The 21,783-nt window shown below is 41.7% G+C and overlaps 1 protein-coding gene and 1 long non-coding RNA gene across 7 annotated transcripts; one reads left to right on the plus strand and one right to left on the minus strand.

Annotated features, from left to right (window-relative positions):
• Positions 1-100: 100 nt before the first annotated feature.
• Positions 101-12,010, minus strand: LOC134865767 (uncharacterized). Its single transcript, XR_010165995.1, has 3 exons — positions 11,800-12,010; positions 11,066-11,148; positions 101-924 (listed from the first exon to the last, which is right to left on the minus strand). It is a non-coding gene; the product is annotated as an uncharacterized LOC134865767 (long non-coding RNA).
• slc39a6 (solute carrier family 39 member 6) lies at positions 7,818-21,500 on the plus strand. Of its 6 annotated transcripts, none has more exons than XM_063885468.1 (13): positions 7,818-7,973; positions 11,864-11,957; positions 13,909-14,106; positions 14,215-14,599; positions 14,806-14,938; positions 15,100-15,186; positions 15,327-15,496; positions 15,828-16,013; positions 16,455-16,530; positions 16,643-17,026; positions 17,410-17,490; positions 17,693-17,883; positions 18,505-21,500. In XM_063885468.1, the coding sequence occupies exons 1-13, from the start codon at positions 7,955-7,957 to the stop codon at positions 18,655-18,657; spliced, it is 2,157 nt and encodes a 718-aa protein (XP_063741538.1). In that variant the 5' UTR covers positions 7,818-7,954; the 3' UTR covers positions 18,658-21,500. The 6 variants fall into 6 exon arrangements, with proteins under 6 accessions (XP_063741538.1, XP_063741539.1, XP_063741542.1 ...); XM_063885469.1 differs by having other exon boundaries at positions 13,912-14,106; XM_063885472.1 differs by lacking the exon at positions 7,818-7,973 and adding an exon at positions 11,165-11,321.
• Positions 21,501-21,783: the final 283 nt, after the last annotated feature.

The raw sequence follows: 21,783 nt of genomic DNA on the forward strand, positions 1-21,783 counted from the left end.
TGGCTGTTCCGCCGTCACACAGGAAGCGGTTTTGAGAAAAAATCCTCTTACTTTTGAACGATAAGTACTTTTGTTTTAATGTGAAATTAAAGGCATTTATTTGTCCAGTTCTTAGAGGAACATCGTCTCTGCTGGCCGGGAGACGACAGACTGTCAGTGTCTGCGATCCACAACACAAACGCTGTAAGCCAATTAGAGATAACCATCAGGAGACTTAATTGAATTGGTGTTTCTCATTTACCATCCCTCTCTTTGCCCCCCACATCACTCCCAGTTATATCACTGACCAACGGGCTGTATGATGGGGACAGCTACTGGTCAGTCTGCAGCTCAGAGTCCTGGAAATGATGATGGGGTCTCCAGCACATAGAAACTGCCAGGTTGATAACTTGCGTATGGTGGGCAATTTGCACGATTAAGTTGCTTTATTAGCATTGATTATCATTCTCGCCTATATGCTTAAAAAAAGGTTTGGTGAATTTGGACAACTTTAGAGTGTCTGCGGGTTATTGAGGATGAGGAATGCATTTCTGACATTCCCAGGCTCACAAATGGCAGTTTTAACCAGAAAGAGTCCTCTCTGTTGGCTGATTTTATAGAAATATGGGCACAATTTCGGGTTTTAGAGGATGCTGGATCATTAACTGGAAGTGTTGGTCAGTATATCTGAAGGTTAACTACATTAGCTAGCTAGCTTACAGCTCATCTGCAGTGATATCAGAAGGAGTCATGTGATCACTTTGTTCAAATAAGACCAGAAAACATTTCAGGTTCCACCAACAGAGACAGAGACAGCTTTCTGATCCTGAAGGTCAGCCAGCGCTCCGGTCCCAGCTGTGTGCGCAAAGAAGAATATGTCCGTCTGAAATGTCATGGAGGCGAAGGATGAGGTCCTTTTAGTTTCAGGGTATCTCCTTTCTTAAACTGAAGAACAAGGAAGAAACATTCATTAAGTAAATTGCAAACGTTACTCTTCTTATACGTGTGCTCAGATTTTGAACCCTGTTTCCCTTTTAATTAGTACCAGATTAAGTGATTGTTTTCAGGAGAGCTCCTGGAAGGGACTCGGGAGAATAACGGGGTTGGGGAATATGAGGTGCAGAGTAATCTGTAGCTCTGTCCTGCAGACATATGGCCGGGGGAGTAATCTGCCAGTGACCGGCGGTTAAAACCCCAAACAGGAGAGCAAAGCAGATGAAGCTTAGTGAGGAACTAAGACAAAAGCCTTTTTCTTGCTAAACAAAAAACAGCACTTCCATTAGTGAGGAGTCCAAGGAGACTTCCACCGGCCGCGGTCCTGACCCTGGTTTCATATTTCACTGGATTCAGACTTGTGAAAGTATGAGAGCACAATGAAACGTCTGGATGAAGACATCTGTGGTTGTTTCGTCTCTTTGAGGGCTTTTTGTTTGGGTTCATGTCTCTGTAGTCACGTCTCTGGTCATGTTGCGTTCCTCTTTTCTTTGTTCCTACTTCCATTTATTGACCGGGAAAACTGGGGGTGTTTGCATGTACGTTTCTTACTCAAGCACATTTACCTGTGACCCAGAATCTTTAAGATGTGAGAAGCCAGATAAACAGAGAGCTAAAACTCACAAAAACAAAGATCTTCCGTAAAACTTAACGGGTGTAGGTTTATAAATGTGGTTCATGTTGTGAATTGGAAAAAAAAGAATCCATAAACACTAAAATCCTGTTCTTCCATGTCTTCATTTTTTAGCATTATTAAACCCACGGATGTAAAACGCAAACAACATAGAATTCTGGTCTCACACGGGGCACCAAACTCAGGCCTATGGCTCGACCCGTTCCAAACCCACATTTGGCTCTGCATGAACGTAGAAGGACTTTTATAAAGCGTCAGGTGATGCGCTTAAACCTTTAAAAAAGCATCATTCATGAAGCAGTTTTATTGACAGGAACATCATTTCCTGGGTCTTTGCATCCCCTTTAGGAGAGACCAACACATGGTCAATAGAAACAGGAAAAGGTCATATAACGAGTTAACAAGCGTTTCAAAACTCCTACAGCAGAATGAATCAGGAGGGTTGGATGTCAAATACCACAAAACCTGACGTCCCTCCTGCTTCTGTCTCTGGATTCTACGACAGTTCAGGTTCTCCTCTGACTCCCATCAGAGCCTCAGTCTGTCAGCGCGGCGCAGAGCTGATTGTAAACTGAAAGCATGAATCGCTTCAAAAGAAAACCCTCATTCCGTCTCCAGATATCCTGTCCGATCACAAAGGAATCTCATCTACAAGAAAAAATGTAATCAAGAGGAGTCAGGGCGGGATGGGGAGTATTACTCCACCCCTGATTTCATCCAGGGATCTAATTACAGGACGTGAGGATGTACAAATTAAAGTCTGTAATGAGACGGATTCCTGTCAGCAGAACATGCAGATGTTGAACGAAGCTCCTGGAAGACGACGCACGGCTGAGAGTTTACATCCATTACGTTTGGTTTTAATTACAACAGATTTTAGCTGGAAGGAGGCAGCCATGTTGTTCTGCTTTATTAAACCCAGACGTATTGGAGCCTCACAAAAACATTTTTCCAATCTGCAATTAAATACTTTATTTGTCAAATAGAAAGTGCTTCACATGACTTATGGAGAGACTTCATGTTGGTACTTCATTACAACACACCTTTACTTCCCAGCATCCATCCAGTGTGCGATTGACGGGGTAATGTTCATGTTTTATTTTAAGGACGCCTCCTCTCTTCAGTCTGACATAATAAATGGGTCTTTTCTCCTCAAACGCACCACACGGTTTCCCAGCAGGCACTGCTCTGTCCGCGCAGCTTGGCCTCATTGATCAGCGCTCAGAGGTTTCAGTTAATGAAGAAGAGCTCCAGGTTTAATCCTTCGATACCTGCAGTTATTGATAAGCTCTCCTGCTGCTGACCATGCATTTATCCTGGGATCACAGAGCGACCTAAAGCTCCTCGTATTGAGGAGGCATGCTCACGAGGCAATGCAGTGCTGACCTTTGAGAAACCAGACGTTGTAATCATGAGGCAGAGAAGAAGACATGGGCCAGCAAAAACACAGATGGACCAAACACTGCAGCTCTGGACCTAAAACTCATAAAAGAACGAAGCAGGCAAAACGAAAATCTAAAAATCAGACTTTTTCACAAAATCACAGAATTCTGACTTTTTGCTGAAAATATCAAATATTTCAGAAAAAAATGTAAATTTCTCAAAACTGAAAAAAACAACCATAATTCAGCGGGAGAGGACTCTTTAAAGTAGAGACACTACATACTGATATACACCTGAACATCAGCAGGACAGGACTCTTTAAAGTAGAGACACTACATACTGATATACACCTGAACATCAGCAGGAGAGGACTCTTTAAAGTAGAGACTACATACTGATATACACCTGAACATCAGCAGGAGAGGACTCTTTAAAGTAGAGACTCTACATACTGATATACACCTGAACATCAGCAGGAGAGGACTCTTTAAAGTAGAGACGCTACATACTGATATACACCTGAACATCAGCAGGAGAGGACTCTTTAAAGTAGAGACTACATACTGATATACACCTGAACATCAGCAGGAGAGGACTCTTTAAAGTAGAGACACTACATACTGAAATACACCTGAACATCAGCAGGAGAGGACTCTTTAAAGTAGAGACACTACATACTGATATACACCTGAACATCAGCAGGAGAGGACTCTTTAAAGTAGAGACTCTACATACTGATATACACCTGAACATCAGCAGGAGAGGACTCTTTAAAGTAGAGACACTACATACTGATATACACCTGAACATCAGCAGGAGAGGACTCTTTAAAGTAGAGACACTACATACTGATATACACCTGAACATCAGCAGGAGAGGACTCTTTAAAGTAGAGACGCTACATACTGATATACACCTGAACATCAGCAGGAGAGGACTCTTTAAAGTAGAGACTCTACATACTGATATACACCTGAACATCAGCAGGAGAGGACTCTTTAAAGTAGAGACACTACATACTGATATACACCTGAACATCAGCAGGAGAGGACTCTTTAAAGTAGAGACTCTACATACTGATATACACCTGAACATCAGCAGGAGAGGACTCTTTAAAGTAGAGACTCTACATACTGATATACACCTGAACATCAGCAGGAGAGGACTCTTTAAAGTAGAGACACTACATACTGATATACACCTGAACATCAGCAGGAGAGGACTCTTTAAAGTAGAGACTACATACTGATATACACCTGAACATCAGCAGGAGAGGACTCTTTAAAGTAGAGACACTACATACTGATATACACCTGAACATCAGCAGGAGAGGACTCTTTAAAGTAGAGACTCTACATACTGATATACACCTGAACATCAGCAGGAGAGGACTCTTTAAAGTAGAGACTCTACATACTGATATACACCTGAACATCAGCAGGCATACTGATATACACCTGAACATCAGCAGGAGAGGACTCTTTAAAGTTTAGAGTTTCAGGATCCTCGATCTGTTCATCTCAGTGGCAGAAATATGCCTCAGTGTTTTCCCTCACATCTGCAAATGAAAGGAAGTGTATGGCTTCTAACCGTTGAAATAGAATAAGTGAGTCTCCACAGAGCTGCCTTTGTGTGATTGTTTTGGGTCGTAATTATCAGCAGTGTATGTTTAACATCTTTCCACGAACCGAACACGCCTGAATACACTCCTCTCTCCTTCTGATTCACTGACTTGAGTAATTGTTTCTGCCTCGTTTACATATTGAGTGCATTTCTTGAGAACACGGGCAGAAAAATGTATTAGATTTTTAACCTAACATGCGTTGGCGGACAGTTTCAGCTAAAAGCGTCTCGTGCAAAATGACTGCAGTTCTGCTCAGTGTGAAAAAACCCTGCACAGGAAACACTGAATAACAATCCACAGATTAATATTCAATACTCACATAACTCAGGAGTATTAGAGTACTGCACATTTAGGAAAATACTCAATAAACTATGTACACATGTTTACTGTATGTCATATTTGATGTGAACATTTGCACTTTAAATTCTTTTCATATTATTTTAAATTAATTTGATTTTATTTATTTTTTATTTAAAAACTGATTTATATTATTGGGATTCTTTTTATTGTTTACTAAATTTATCATATTTTATTCTGCAAAATAATCCATTTTCTGCATTAATATTAACTCATATATTATATTAAACCATTTTGCATATTTACTGTCATATATTACAAACTGCAAATGTTTGCTTTAAATTCTAATGTTTGTTGTATTTGATATTAGTTTGATCTTTGTTAGTTTTCATCTAAAATAGAGTCACCGGTGTTATTTATGCTCATGCATGTGAAGTACAATGTGCACATTCTACTTTTATTTGGTATTAATTTGATCGTTTTTGTTGAGATTAACTTTAAATCATTTATTGTAATAGTTTAAATTAAAACACGTATTCATATTTGTAATAATAGTTTATTTCCTTGGTTTGTTTAACATCTTGTTGTGGTGATTTCACTTTCATTCATTCCGTCTATTATCACTGTTATCACTTTTTCCTAAAAATTTCAGATTTTTTTCTAAATTTCGACTTTTAGAAATGTCCCACTATTCAATTAACCAATTAACACTGTGGGTATACAGGGAACACAGGTTCACACGCAGGATTACAAACGCTTGCTAAAGGTATTGTGTGAACTGTAATGTTAAGTTAAATGGACACCAGTAAATTTAACTTTGAATCGCACTTTTATTCACCTGGCAAACTTTGTGTGCGTCAACTACGCCAAGACAGCGGATCCTCGGAGGTTCAAAGCGATGCCTTAGCCTCTGCAGGGCCCCAATCATCTTCTTTTGAAAATTCACACGTTTTGTCTCCCTTGTTCCTTTTGATTTTCTTTTCAAACTTCCAATTTTTTTCTAAATTCAGACTTCTAAAAATGTCCCACTATTTTCTCATAACTCCTCCTGCATGTGGCCCTCATCATCATGCTTTTTGTTTCCCAATCTTTTTTCCTTTTGATTTTCTTTTCAAACTTAAAATTTGAAATTCTGATTATTTTTTCTAAATCATCAGTTTTTTTTTCTTCAAATTTCTGTATTTTTTTTCTAATGTCGACTTTTAAAAATGAATCTCATCCAATCTATTTTGGGATTTATTTGAATCCACTTTGTGTCTCAGTTTATATTTCTGTGGTGAAACGTCGCCCTCTAGTGGACACTCGGAGTAGATCAAGCACAACAGGTCCATCAATGGAATAAAGGAATCATTCCAATTCAATAATTATAGAATACAAATATTTCCCAAACAAACTTAAAAAAGAAATAAAATATAATATAAATACATTTAAACACCACTAGTGATCAATATAATAACATTTAAATGCAATTGAAATAAAATACATAATGATGAACATTGAAAATGTAATAAATTAAGATAATTAAGATTATACAAATGAAATTAAAAATAATTACATTTTTCAATGATGATGAATAAATACAATACACTTCTGTAAATTAGATGTAATTAAAAAAAGATTATAATGATGAAGGTAAATATTGCAATGATGATATAGGGTATAAAATATGTCATGACATCTAAATAATTGATTTCATTGCTATCCTGTTGGTCCCTTTTGAACTATTGAAATATTCTTTGTGTTTAAGAGGTTTTTGTAAAAGGGTTTTTGGGCGTATTATGGGATAGGCAGTTTGTTCCACACTGAGCTTCAGTTTCCTCTCTGTTATTTCAACTTAACAAAAACACACTTCCAGGATCAGAGGGAAGTCTGCATTTCATCCACAGACAGAAACCAGAGTCCAACTCCTGAGCCCCCTGCAGTCCTCAGGAAACACCAGATCGTTCTCAGAGCTCAGCACGGCTGACTCTCCAAACAATCAAAGGGGATTTAAAAAGATTATTACTAACAAACAAGATCAGAATACATGTACGGAGATTCTGTCCCTCAGAGACTTGAGGCTGTCATTCTCCTGGAGAAGTGACTCAGTGAGTACTGCTCTTTATTTATCTGTCATTACCGTGTAGAAATCTAACACACACTTTCAAAGATGGTCATTCAACTCCTACTGAACCAGGGTCAGGATGTGTGTGTGTGTGTGTGTGTGTGTGTGTGTGTGTGTGTGTGTGTGTGTGTGTGTGTGTGTGTGTGTGTGTGTGTGTGTGTGTGTGTGTGTGTGTGAGTTCCCTCCCTGTTGGTGTTTCGGGTGAGGCGAGGATTTCTCAGCTGTTTCTAAATATTTGGGGTAGAGTCCTGTTGACCTAATGAGAGGCCGCTCTGGGAACAAAGACAGGGGGCGCCTTCAGGGTCCTGATGTAAAACACATTGAAGATATGAAACTGAAATATTTCATTAATCCGCCCAAATGAACGTTTACTACCTTTGAACTTTTCAAACATAACCTCAGAAGGGTTTTTCCTCTCTAAAATCACCTTTAAATACTCTGACAGTATCAATGACGACAGGTTTCACCTTCAAACATTTGTCTTATATTCATTTAAATCTATTTCAAATTTATTTTAAAAAAGTGTCTCTGAAATGATTTTACTGAATTCACTTTGTGGAATTGTTATTCTCTTTCCTCAAAATAATTCCTTTATTTTGTTTCATTTGTATTTTATCAACTTTCTATTTGAAATACTGAAACCTTACTTTGAAATAGTACATGCTCTTTTCCAGATATTTAATGTCGTATTTTTCCCAAGTCACTGAACCCTTTTTTCCATGTCTTTCTTTGGGGAATATTTTAAGCTTTTATTATCTGTTAGGTAAATATTCCCCTGCAGTGCCTGCCCCTCCTCTTCAGCTTAATCTTTGGAAGAACCAACAGAACCTGTGTTTGCTGTGCAGGTGCCACATCAGGTAATCTACTTTCTCAGTGTGCTTTTATCTCAGCTGTTCACATGTGTCTGCAGAACAAGATATACTGAGCCAGAACACCTCGTATGGAAACACAGAGAGGCAGTGAGTATCTCCCCTTTTCTGTATTTACTGTTTGATGGTTGTTATCAATATGAATGTTTTGACCTTCAGAGCCGCCGTATCAACACCTCACATCAGAGAGACGGTACCTTTTCCTGCTTTGGTTTCTTCCGTGTCTTAAAGCTGATCAAAACTAGAGAAACTGAGGAATGTTTTTCTGGTGGTCTTTGAAGGCAGCTGAGGATTAGCTGAGGACATGTGACCTGAAAACTTGGAAGGAAGGTAGTGCCATGGTGGAATGATAAGTGTGAAAAGGCAGTTAAAAACAGAAACAGAGCATTCAGAATACTCAAAAATACTCATCATTTTCAACACTTGATTGAATATAAACAATCACAGGCAGTAGTGAGGAGGACTATAAGACAAACTAAAAGGAATCCTGGAGGGAGTATTGTAGCTCAATTGGAAGTACGACTACTATAGATGAGGTGTGGAGAAGGATTAAGAACATGGAGGGAAATAGAAGAGAATGGAATTATCCAATTTTGTCTGATGGGGAGCAGGCGGCTATTACCAACTCAGAAAAGGCGGAAATGATGGTGAATTCAATGAGTAGGGTACAGAGTTCTGCTAATCTGTCAGAGGAAGAGAAAATGGGGAGAGCTGAAACGAAAAGGTTATTTGGAGATATTGGAAGGAAAATAAGATCAGAGAGTAAGGATGATGTCCCATTTACGATAAGGGAATTAAAAATGCACTGGTTAAATGTAAAAAGTCAGCTCCTGGGAAGGATGGCATCTGCTATAATATGTTAAATCATTTAAGTGATGAGGGATCACAGAGGGTGTTGGGGCTATATAATACAGTGTGGGAAGAGGGTAAGATTCCATCAGGGTGGAAGGAGGCAATGATAGTTCTATCCCCAGGGAAAGATACAAGCAAGCCAACAAGTTATAGACCAATAGCATTAACATCCAATGTAGGTAAGCTAATGGAAAGGTTGGTCAATGGGAGGTTAATGCACTTTATGGAAGAAAAGGGATTGGTGACCAGTTGTCAGAGTGGTTTTAGGAAAGGGAGAAGCACTACAGATTCAACAATATGTTTAGAAGATGAGGTGAGGAAGGCTCAGGGTAACAAAGAGACTGTGGTGGCAATACTTTTGGATGTTGAGAAAGCGTATGATATGTTATGGGTTGAGGGTCTTTTAATTAGGGATTGAAGGAAATATGTTTAATTGGGTTCTGGATGTTTTAAACAATAGGAGTATTCAGGTTAAAATGGGCCCAGAAATGTCTAAAAGGATTGTTGTAGAAAGTGGTACCCCTCAAGGCAGTGTGGTAAGCCCATTGATTTTGAATATTTGTTCAAATGTACAGCCTGGAGTTGGTAGATCTTTATTTGCAGATGATAGCAGTTTATGGAAAAGAGGGAAGAATGTTCAGCATATTGTGAAGAAACTGCAGGAATCAATAACACAAGTGGAGGTGTGGGGGAAAGTGGGGATTTAGGTTCTCTATGGAGAAGTCTAAAACTATGTTCTTTACGAGAAAGAAAATAGATGAAGAGATAAAAGTGAGGCTCTATGAGAAGAATGTGGAGAGGGTTAAGAGCTTTACATTTCTGGGGTGTTTTTTGATGAAAGAATGATTTGGAGGGTCCATGTAACAAAAGTTTTAGACAAGTGCAAAAAAGTTCTGGATATTATGAGATGCCTATCTGGAATGGAATGGGGGCAAATGCTGCTTCATTAAAGCAAATATATGTATATTTGATAAGATCTAGGATGGAGTATGGAAGTGTTGTATATGGGTCTGCGTCTAGGTCAGTTTTGTCTGAGTTGGATGTAATTCAAACAAAAGCACTTAGGATATGTTTAGGAGCTGTGAGAACATCCCCAGTATGCGCATTGCAAGTTGAAGCAGGAGAGATGCCGCTTTGGTTAAGGAGAAAGCAGCTACTGGCTAATTACTGGGTTAATTTGATGGGACAGAGGGAAGATCATCCAGTTAGAGTGGCGATTCAAGCAAGCTGGGAGAGGGGGGGTAGCAAAGCTGTCAAGCTTTGGATGGACAGGGAGGTAGTGGCACAGGAGCTGTTAATAAAAAATCAAATCTTTTGTCCAGCTGTTTTATGGCCTCAGATACCTCTCTGGTAATTGGGTGTACCTAAGGTGGATGTAGGATTACTTGAAGTTAAAACTAAGAACAATGAAGCGGATATGGTGTTTGAGTTTCAGTGTTATGTGAGAGAACATTATGGGCATCATCTACTAATTTTTACTGATGGGTCAAAAGATCAAGAAACTGAAGCAACAGGAGCGGCTTAAAGGTAGAGTCATCTACGAGGACATCAGATTTTCTGCATGTGTTTACTATTGAGCTATATGCTATTTTAATGGCAATACAGTGGACTGAGCATCTTGTAAATCAGAAGGTATTGATTTGTAGTGATTCTGTTTCAGCCACCACTAGTATTGGGGTAGGGACAGCGAAGAGCCATCAGGATCTTATATATGAGATCCTGATGGAAATTAGAAATGTGGCTGTGAGAGGAGTGGTGATCTCTCTGATGTGGGTCCCAGCCCATACTGGAATCTCAGGAAATGAGAAAGCTGATTAATGAGCTAAAGCAGCTGTAAAAAAGGATAATGTGGAGGTAACATTACATCTGTCTAAGGCTGAGGGGAAATGTCTTGTGTGGAGGGGGATCATGATCCAGTGGCAACAATTATGGGAGAGAGAGACTAAAGGAAGACATTTGTTCTCATTGAATGGAAGAGTGAGTGAGGCCACTAAACCTTGTGGAGGATGAGAAGGAAGGGACAGGTTACTATTGCTAGAATGAGAATTGGTCATACATTATTGAATAGTACTCTTTTTATCATGGGTAAACATCAAGATGGAATGTGTGATGAATGTCAACAACCCGAGACAGTGCCTCATGTGCTTATACATCGTAGGAGATACAGCAGGGAAAGGAAGGAGTTACTAGAGACATTGAGAGAATTGGGTCTAGAAGAGATTGCAGTTAAAGGCATTTTACATTTGGGGTCAAGTGGGAGGGGAAGGTGTTGTTTTTTAAGTATTTATCAGACACTGGACTAATTAAAAGAATATGAAGAGATGACTTACATTATCCTGAAGGTGGCAGCAATGCAACAATTTGGATGCCAGCTGCCATAAAAAACCCACCGAAGAAGAAGAAGACATGTGACCTGTTAACATGTGACAGACATGCAGGTGTCATGTGAAGAGGGCAAGGGGTTTATTTATAAATCAGCTGTTTTTGTGTGTTTTGTACATGTTATGGAGTGTGTTTGGACCTTCAGGGCCACCGTACTTTCACGATAATGGAGAACTTGATTGTTTTTTAACCCTCTTTTAACAGGTAGACTACGCAGTCTGGCTCTCTGACAAGAAATCAAAGCAACAATTACTAAAGGCTAGTCAAACAACATTATGGCAAGCATGTTTCTGAGTCATTTTACAGTCAGGAGGATTTATTTTTAGTTGACTTTTGTCTTGTTTCTGCGCCCTGCTGCTGTTACATTTTCTATTAAAGTGTACTAACATGTCAAAATTGCACATGTTGACACTAAACCAGTGTTCTTATTTATTACATTTCATTGTGCACGGTATTTTTCAGAATATGTATAGGTTATTAAACTTTTAAAAAGTGGTCCCCAGCGCAAATATCGCCTATATGTACACCAGGGGGAATCCATCGTTTGTGTTAACCTACTTGTCAACAAAAACAGTTTCTGATTCTGATGAAATGTAAATACTCTAGCTAGAATACACATATTAGATACAATACTTGTGATGAAATACTCTGTCAGCTCGTTGGTGTTCTAGGTTAACCATACCTGAAGAGGCGGCTTTTCCACGTGCTCATTTCTGCATTTGCATTTCCCCTGTTGTGTCACTCAGATTTCCTGGAGCCCCTGAACACATCCCATTCATCCTGCTCCAGTAACCGGGACCAGAAGCACCGGATCCACGGGAGAGGAAACACCTTGCAACCGTGAGTTATAATGTTTAACGGTTTTAACTTTTTTTGGGTTAAAAAGTGGGTTCAGCTTGTCCTCTGCACACGGCGCCGCGCCGGGCCGCACCGGGCCCGGCATCCGTTTCCGGGTTTTGTGCACACGGCACCGAGGTAGTGCTGAGAGCATAAATCCAACCTGTTTCTGTTTACATCGGATTACAGACACGCGTGGCTTCCAACAGGAGGAGGATTGGTTTCATATTTTTATGGTTTTATGGTTGTCTTTTATGGACTGATGTGTTGTTGAAGTACCGGGTGGAGCAGCTGGCGGAGGCCGTCTGTCGTTAACATCCTCCCGGGAAATAAACGCGGTTAGCCCTGTGGCTAATCCAGAGAAGGCACATTAGAGAGGTGAGGAAGAGATAGTGTTTCTGCTACTAATCCTGTTTATTTAATATGAAACATTCACAATCAGTGATGCTAATCAGGAAGAGCTGATTGATTTATTAGGATCTCATTCTGTAGTAACTGGATGCATTTGTATGAACTGTACGCAAAACCCCATTCAGAAAACCCACAATTTAAATGAAATGTTCCCATTAAAGAGAGGAAAGCATCTCTATACTGTTTTTAATTTGAGAACGACTTAGTTAGAAATATACCTTTTAATTCGGCATTAACATATATTGAATATTAAACATCTGAGATTAACATTCATTGATGCTAATAACGAAGAGCTGATTGGTTTATTAGTTAAACGCTGTCCTTCAATTCGGCTCAACATGAAACAAACCCAAATAAATAAGTTGTAGTTTTCTCATAAGTCTTTTGTATTTAACCGTAATGTAATACTTAGTGATGCTAATGAAGAAGAGCTGATTGATTAATGAAGATAGATATCAAACGTTCTGTAGTAACTGGATGTATTCAGAAAACCTACAATTATAAATACATTTTCCCATTAAAGACAGGATAGCATCTCAACACTGCTTCTTTATTTGATGAGCTAAAAGATAAAGCAACACTATTGTGTGGTTCACCAACAAGAAGAGGTAAATCTCTCATACACACAAGATAAGCTCTGTGTTTATGTTACACCCTGAGTTTACACTTGGGGTTGGCTTGTGTTGAAAGGTGCTATACAAATAAACCTGTCCTTATTTTAGTTGTACTTAAAAAGTCCCAGTCTTTGTGTTGCCCTTATTTTCAGGATACATTACGTCAGTATAGCTTCTTGTTTTTAAGGATTTGTCACTTTTGGGTGCAGGATTGTTTAATCGGTCATCTTTATGACTTTAGGGAACTTTTGATAATTGCTCAACATGAAGTATGACAGGCACATTGGTTCATTCAAACATCCCATAGATGGTGTTATTTTAGATTGCACAAGAGTACCTCGTCACAGCACTGTTTAGTGTTTACCTTAAGCAACCACGACCAAACTCCATCGAAAAAGGTTCTAATTTTAGTCTTGTGAGAGGCGTGTGTGTGTGTCAGCTTTAAAGAGTCCTCTCCTGCTGATGTTCAGGTGTATATCAGTATGTAGAGTCTCTACTTTAAAGAGTCCTCTCCTGCTGATGTTCAGGTGTATATCAGTATGTAGTGTCTCTACTTTAAAGAGTCCTCTCCTGCTGATGTTCAGGTGTATATCAGTATGTAGAGTCTCTACTTTAAAGAGTCCTCTCCTGCTGATGTTCAGGTGTATATCAGTATGTAGCGTCTCTACTTTAAAGAGTCCTCTCCTGCTGATGTTCATGTGTATATCAGTATGTAGCGTCTCTACTTTAAAGAGTCCTCTCCTGCTGATGTTCAGGTGTATATCAGTATGTAGCGTCTCTACTTTAAAGAGTCCTCTCCTGCTGATGTTCAGGTGTATATCAGTATGTAGAGTCTCTACTTTAAAGAGTCCTCTCCTGCTGATGTCCAGGTGTATATCAGTATGTAGTGTCTCTACTTTAAAGAGTTCTATCCTCCCTGTGTTCTGAAGCAGAGGGTCTCGATCCCCTGCAGAGATGATGATGTTGATGACGTTGCTGCTTGCCGTGCGTCTTTGCGGCGCTGTGACGGCGGCCCCTGAATGCAGCTCCACAGAGAGCAATACTGCAGTGCGTTCACTGTCTGCTGGGGTGGATGCTCTAAGGGCCGAGCAGAGCCAGAGGCAGCACCTGGAGGCTCTGTTCAACAGGTGAGACACAGAATACACATCGTAGAGCTGAGGGTCCTGTTTTGAATGTTTACTACAGTCCTGAATATTGTGTTGTTGTTGTTGTTGTTGTGATGCTTGATCAAACAGATATGGAGAGAACGGCAGCATCTCTTTAGCTGGGCTGAAGCTCCTCTTGCAGAACGTGGGCTTGGATCGGAACAGGACCGTTATGGTGAAACATCACGAGCAACCGGGCCACCACCATCACCATCAGGAAGACCACCACCACCACCACCACCACCACAACAACAACAACTCCCACCCCCAAAAGTCTGCAAAGGCCTCGGAGGTGTCCAAAGATCAGGACAGTCTGCAGGACAGGAAGCGGGCGGTGGAGGTCGTGTCATCTCCGGTGTTCAGTGCACAGATGATGGTGAAACCGGACCAAGACCAGGAGACCACCGGGACCCCTGAGGACCACAGCCCCCTAAGCCAGGAGGTTCCCCACAACCACAGCGAGGACAGTGTGGAGGTAGGAGCTGGTGCTGGGATCAGAGTGGATTTTAATTATGGTGTATGACGTCTGAAAAATAACGTAGACCCTTTCAGTTGACGGCTCGGCCCTTGAATGCAAAACATGTAACGCTGACTCTGCATCTTTCGTCCGGAGTAAAACCTACAGATGTAGAGATGCAGGAGATGTGAACACAATGATGATAGTGTTGTGGTTCCCTGCAGTGCCTGAACGCCTCCAGCATCCTCTCCTCACACGGCATGACTCCAGGGGGAAGCGTCACCATCGCCGACTTCAGCTATCTCTGCCCCGCCCTGCTCCACCAGATCGACGATGGAGCCTGCATCCGGCACAGAAGTACATCTTTAATCCTCTTGTTATTAAAACACACCAGTCCAGAGCTGCGGGTCCCTGAAGGCAGCATCTCCCTGGTTCATGGGATATTCCAAATTCCAATATGCTATTTTAAAGTGACTGAATGGAAAAGCGCTCTTTAAAATGTCTTTTCTTATTTGTAGACAATAAACACGCTCACCACGGGGACCAGAACGCCTCAGAGCAGAACAACCACACCGGCGGGGAAAGTGTCAAAAACGTCACAATCGGTAAGAAGAGTTTTACTATACTGGAAATGTGGAGTTTATAGCCGTCGTTTGGACCGTTAGTGTGTTTACCGCTGTGCCTTTTATTCATAGTGTGTCTAGAGAGAGAGACTTGATGTACTGTGTGTGTGTGCGTGTTGCAGCGTGGGTCGGAGGCTTCGTCTCCATCACGGTGATCAGCCTGCTGTCGCTGCTCGGCGTCGTCCTCATCCCGCTCATGAACAGAGTCTTCTTCAAGTTCCTGCTCAGCTTCCTGGTGGCGCTTGCCGTTGGGACGCTGAGCGGCGACGCCTTCCTGCACCTCATCCCGCACGTGAGTCTCCACGCCACTCGTAAACCGCTCTGATGCACGCTGTTGGTCGAAGGGGTTTTGGTTTGTGTACAAATATCCTCTCCATTCAGAGCCGGGAGAAGTATTCAGAGGCTCCCCTCGAGTGAAAGCACCACTCATCATCGTCAAAGTATTATCAGCTAAATGTACTTCATGTATAAAAGCTAAAATAATCTCTGCAGGAAAATGCACCTTTTAGAGCGGCCCTGTGAGGGGGATGGATCCTCTCGAGCACATTTGAGAGAAATGGACCTTTTTGTTTAGTGTCTCCCTGTGAGCCGTCTCTGTCTGTGTTCATCTGCCTTTTCTTCAGTCTCAGGGCGGCCACCATCACCACCACGAGGATTCTGGGATAAATGAGGCGGGACATGAGCACCACGAGGAGGAGAACCTGGACGGCGTGTGGAAAGGTCTGACGGCTCTGAGCGGCGTCTACATCATGTTCCTGATCGAACACTTCCTCACTCTGGGGAAAATGTACAAGGACAAGAAGCAGAAGGTCAGAGCTGGATCCCTCAGGTTCTTTATCCAGCCTTTAATTAGAAACCTCTGAACCTGTACTATCTCTTCCTAAAATCTCACACCTGTAACCGTGAAGTCTGAGCCAGAACATTCAAAACACAGATTATGCTCTTTAAAAAGTCTGCCGTGAGTCATCTATATGTAATATCAACTATTGGAGGGTAAAACCTCAAATCATCCTCCTACAATCTCTTGTTATTGCTTTTCATGCAACAAACACTATAGTCATCAAGAATACTTGTATGAAATTTGATTGGACTTTTTTTAGCTTTTTAAAACCTTAAATTCTTACTTCATTAAAAAATTAATCGAGAGGGACTTTTAAATCTTGCTTCGGGTTCAGCGGCGTACCGAGCTGTTCCTCCGGAGACCCCGCTAACATCAGGGTTAATATGGTGGTGTTTGTGTTTCTGGTCAGATCAAGAAGTGGGATCAGAACGATAAAGCAGATCCGGAGAAGCAGCCGGCTCTGGAGGACCTGAAGCCAGCTGAAGGTGAGAAGGACCACCAAACCCTCTGAGGGGGGAACAATCCTGCTGTAGAAGAGATCCTGATGTTGGCCCTTAGCATCTTGGCTGCTTTAACAGCTGCTTGGTCTTCCTCCAGATGTGGAGACGAACGGCGCCGCCATGTACGGCGACCCGTCGCTCGGCCTGCAGGGCGGCAGCGAGGCGGAGGAGGAGCAAGTGATGCTGGCGCCGGAGGTCTCCATCGTGTCTGCGCCCGAGGCCGTCGACTACACGGCGGAGGACTGCGAGAACAAATGCCACTCCCACTTCCACGACACGGTGGGCAACGCGGACAGGCAGCACCACCACCACCACGACTACCACCACATCCTGCACCACCACCACTCCCAGAACCACCACCCGCACAGCCACTCCCACTCCTACTCCGAGCAGCACTTCAAGCAGGCCGGCGTCGCCGCGCTCGCCTGGATGGTCATCATGGGAGACGGGCTGCACAACTTCAGTGACGGCCTCGCCATCGGTGAGAAGGCGCCCCGCCAAGGCGTGGTTATTTATATTTGATATATAAAAGATATAGTGCGGAAGTGGGCGTGGGTAAATCTAAACTGTGCGGACGGGAAATCCTCAGAATCAGAGGCTTTATTTATCCCGCGGGGAAATTAGGTTTCCTGACATTAGCTCGGGATAAGGGAATTCTGATCCTGAACTCCAGCGATAGCAACGTAGCTCAGAATGCGTTGTGCAAACCTTCTACATTTTGAAGTTTAATGCATTTAATTCTGGGAAGCCAATGAGCATCCCTACTGGACGGTTTCCCTCTGTCAGCAGCACAGAAGCGTTGATGAGTATATTATATATATGGTTATTATGTAAATTGTGTATATGTATCCCGTGTCTCTGCAGGCGCCGCCTTCACTGAGGGTTTGTCCAGTGGCCTCAGCACGTCTGTGGCTGTGTTCTGCCACGAGCTGCCTCACGAGTTAGGTAAGACCTCCGTCAGCTGCACAGAGAGACCTTTTTTAAACATTGAAATGCTTTATAATTATCATGATTTCTGGATATGTATCTGACATTGTTCATACATGTATTCAGGATTAATTCAAAGGGTTTTTTTTAAAGCTTTGCAGTAGAATTGTTCAACATCTATCCATGTGATTCTCGGTTCACTGTTGACTCCGTTTCCCAGGGGACTTTGCGGTGCTGCTGAAGGCGGGCATGACGGTGCGTCAGGCCATTCTCTACAACGTGCTGTCGGCCATGATGGCGTACCTGGGCGTGGTGATCGGTATTTTGATCGGACATTTCGCGGAGAACGTGTGCATGTGGATCTTCGCCCTCACAGCCGGACTCTTCCTGTACGTGGCGCTGGTGGACATGGTGAGTCGAGGACCGAGCAGCACAAGCAACCCCATAATACTTGCATCACAGCAGCTCCATGAGCAACCAGGACACACATCAGAGTATCTAAATGAGACGTCTGGCTTTTGATTAAATGTGTTGTTCTTCCGTGCATTGGTCTCAAACTGTCCAACTGGTTTTTTTTGGGCGTCTGGAGAAGTGAAAGTTTGCAGTCAGCAGCATCTGTCTGTCTCTCAGAGAGCGATGCCTTCAGGAACAGATGGCCTCGTCACAAACACACACACACGCACTCACAGGCTGTCACAACCCGCTGCCTTCTGGAAAAAACAGGAACGCTTCTTTTGTCCGAGGCTGACCTCTAGTGGCCAACGTGTGCACTGCGCCCTTTTTAAAACTGCATCTCCAGTGAAAACGTGACAACATAACGGCTCCTTTCCCTGACCTCTCTCCTTATCCTCAGTGAAAAACCTTCATTTAGTCAAGGTTCAGGTAAGTTATTTGTACCTGTGGGTAGATTTGGTTCGCAGGTAAAATACAAGGCTCTAAAATGTATATGTGAATGATTTTTTTCAGTGTAAATGTTTGTGTGTTTTTAAGCCAATCACAGATCAGTGAGGCATCTGTTGCTTTCCTCCGCAGGTTCCGGAGATGTTGCATAACGACGCGGGCGATCACGGCTTCAGCCACTGCGGCTTCTTCCTGCTGCAGAACGCCGGCATCCTGCTGGGCTTCTGCATCATGCTGCTCATCGCCATCTTCGAGCACAAAATCCAGCTGGACCTGGGGTACTGACGGAGACCAGCTTCCCCCTGAAACCCAGAGAGGCGCAGCAGCCCCCGAGACCCTGACATGACTCTCGTTTCATCTCTTCCTGTCCCCTGGTCTGGAGGTCAATGGGTTTCTGATTTATTTATTTTTTGGGTTTTTAGCCGGAAATAAGGTCTGAGGGTAACACGAGCTGAGGAGATTCTACGGTTTAGTTCTACCACATAAAACCTGCCAGTAAATAACCCTCTGGTGGTTTAGAAAAACATCATCACGCTCAACGTTAGCCGCCTTTAGCTTAGCGGTGGTGACGTGAAGTCATGTGACCGTGCTGTAGGTCCTTTATAGCCCAACATTAGCCTCCTTTAGCTTAGCGGTGGTGACGTGAAGTCATGTGACCGTGCTGTAGGTCCTTTATAGCCCAACATCCTACACTAAACCTGTAAGCATCACAAACGTTTGACTCGGACATTATTTCCTGCAATTATCCAAAATCACATGGAGGAATTCCATTGGACCAGGGAGATGCTGCCTTCAGGGTCCAGCTCAGAAATAGGTCATCACTGTATTAAGTGTCTGTCAGAAGTGTAGTGCGTTATTTTTATATGTTGTCATCGACCTTTAGTCTAGTCTGCTTTGTTTAGCGTGTATTTCCACATGAAGTAGGAAGAAGCACCGGTTCAAACACAGGAAGAAGTTTTATATTTCTTAATGTTCTTGCACAGCGGTTAAAAAGTCTACAGAGAAAACATTATTAAAATAAAGAAAAAGTCCTCTTAAAAATCTCTGGAGGCTCAGTGTTTCCGCTGATGATCCAGGTTAGTATCCAGTGGATAAATCACGCTATGAAATCGCTCCTGTTCGCGCTCAGAGCACAATATCACGATACAAAGAATTCATGAAGGATAATACCACGACAAAAACCTGAAATATTTACGATATTAAAAACTGATGCCGTGAGAAAACGTTTTTAACTGAAGGGCTTTTGCTTTCGTTCTTTGGTAGAATAACAGTAGCTTTGACTTTAGCAATTAGCATGAGAGCTTGGTTAGCACGCAGAGAATTATGGGAGTCTATACTTGAAGATATGATTGGACCAGAAACAGAAATACAGTTCAGCTTTAAGTGTCCACGTGGAAACAGCGCCTCTTTCCAGAAACGTCAATTAAATTATGGAGAACTGCCGAAACAATCCTTAAATGAAAACATCAGGAAAAGGAAAAATAACGGACTAAAAGACGACTTTAATATTATTTAAAGAAGACATTAAGACAGTGTTCATTTAATTAAGGGGAATAAGTGAAACAGTAAGCCATAAACAACAGTTATTGTACTGGTGGGTTTTTGTACGTTTAATTATAGGGGTGTAAAAACAAGTGTCACCCAGGAGTCTGCTGTTTGATTTAAGGACATTGAATATGTTAAAGGTGCCATTTAAACCCGCAGGAAGGTCCTTCAAAGTGGGATTAGGAAACTGGCGAGTTTATAAATCCAGTTTGAAGTAGCAGACGTAGTTTGAGTCCCCAAAGAGTTGAGTTCTGGCAGGAAGTCCGTCCATGAAACCACCGTGAGTTCAGACCAATGAAGGAAAATGTGTCGCAGAACTTAAGAGTTAAACAAAACCTCTTTAAAAGATCAAAAATAATATGAATGGGGAGAAAGATGGTGGACAGTCACTGATTGAATATTGGAAAAGGAAGCGGTTCATTAGTGAGGGTTTTCTCCAGGATTTGAGGCACACAGATCTGGAAAACGGTGGTGCAGAGCTCCTGATGTTGGGTTTAGACGGAAGTAAGAATGACTTCACATTTGCCTTTTTTTGTCGACACTTGGACCTTAAACACCGAGCATTCCTTAACTTCTGATTTTATTTTCTCAAAGTTAAAAAATAATTGGTGAATAAATACTTTAACATCTCTGAACATTTTGCAACTTCAGCTTTCAGAACAGCCGTTCCTGCAGCTGAGCTCCAGGATTTAGAGTTTCTCATTTAAATTCAACCCTTTTGTGCTATATTTTTTATGGGCATCTTTTCCATCTTTTCTCTGTTTTTAGCTTTTTATAAATGTGGAACACAGGTATTTTTTGTTTCCTTTCTCTGTTTTTTGAACTGCGTTTCTTGATTTTCATATCAAATCTGGCATCCCGCTCCCTGACGAGCGTTTGCATTGAAAGGAGAACATGTAATAAGAGGTTTGTGCATGTTCTATTTAAACTGAACGTATCACGGTATCATTCATTTAAGCTTAATGCATATTTTTGAATGATTGAGCGTACCTCCTGCAGCACCTTAAAGAACCTCCAGGGGGCACATCATCATCTGAGAAACACCGCTTTAGATTCAGTGTTTTGGTCTCTTTGCTCTTTTCTCTAAACCAGATATCTTCCCCGTTTATTAAGGAGGTCCAGAGGATCACTTTCACGTCTAAATTTGAATTCTTTTTAGGTGGGTTTGGCCCCTAGAATGTCCCTGGGTATCACTCACTGACAGAAATGTGAGTCCAATCAAAGCATCACTGTTTTGTTTACTGTGTATTTTCCATTTGTTGTTTATGTATTTGTTTATTTTATTGATAGTTAATGTTCAGAACTGTACAACTACAACATCACAAACTACAGAATATGAGTTTACTTCTAATTGGTTTTTGTATTCCTGTTTTACAGACGTTATGAAAAAGTGTTTTTCTAGCTTTTAAAAAAAGGGTACGAAGAGCAGATTCATTTCAAACCCCGCTGTGTATATTCCATGTACGATATTATACTATATGTACATATTTATATACATCGCTGTGTGTTGGTGTTCAGAGGAAATGTTACAGGAGGTCTGCTTTCTGATCGGTCTCTAAAATAAATGATGGAACCAGTCTGTTCATGAAGGTGGATCGTGGAGTTTGTTAAGCTAAATGTTTTTAGAGACTTACATCGAGGAGAACAAGAAGTCAGAAACATTTTGGGAATAATGACATTTATTTATGGATTATGAATATCTCTCCATCTGTCAGTAAATGAGAATCAATGCACATCAGTATCAGGAATAATGATGTAAAACTCAAGAATAAAAACAGTAAATAAAATGTTAGGATCAGCAGGAAGCTGATAACCCGGTTCAAACAGCAACAGATAAACAGATCACAACGGGAACACATTCAAACC

This window comes from Eleginops maclovinus, chromosome 6 (genome assembly GCF_036324505.1).
Source record: "Eleginops maclovinus isolate JMC-PN-2008 ecotype Puerto Natales chromosome 6, JC_Emac_rtc_rv5, whole genome shotgun sequence".
Classification (NCBI taxonomy): domain Eukaryota; kingdom Metazoa; phylum Chordata; class Actinopteri; order Perciformes; family Eleginopidae; genus Eleginops; species Eleginops maclovinus.

Bases quoted from the DNA above. Each gene is read 5' to 3' on its own strand.
- slc39a6 (XM_063885468.1), top strand. The intron at 14,600-14,805 runs GTAGGAGCTGGT...GGTTCCCTGCAG, and splicing joins ACAGCGAGGACAGTGTGGAG to TGCCTGAACGCCTCCAGCAT. The intron at 16,531-16,642 runs GTGAGAAGGACC...GTCTTCCTCCAG, and splicing joins GGACCTGAAGCCAGCTGAAG to ATGTGGAGACGAACGGCGCC.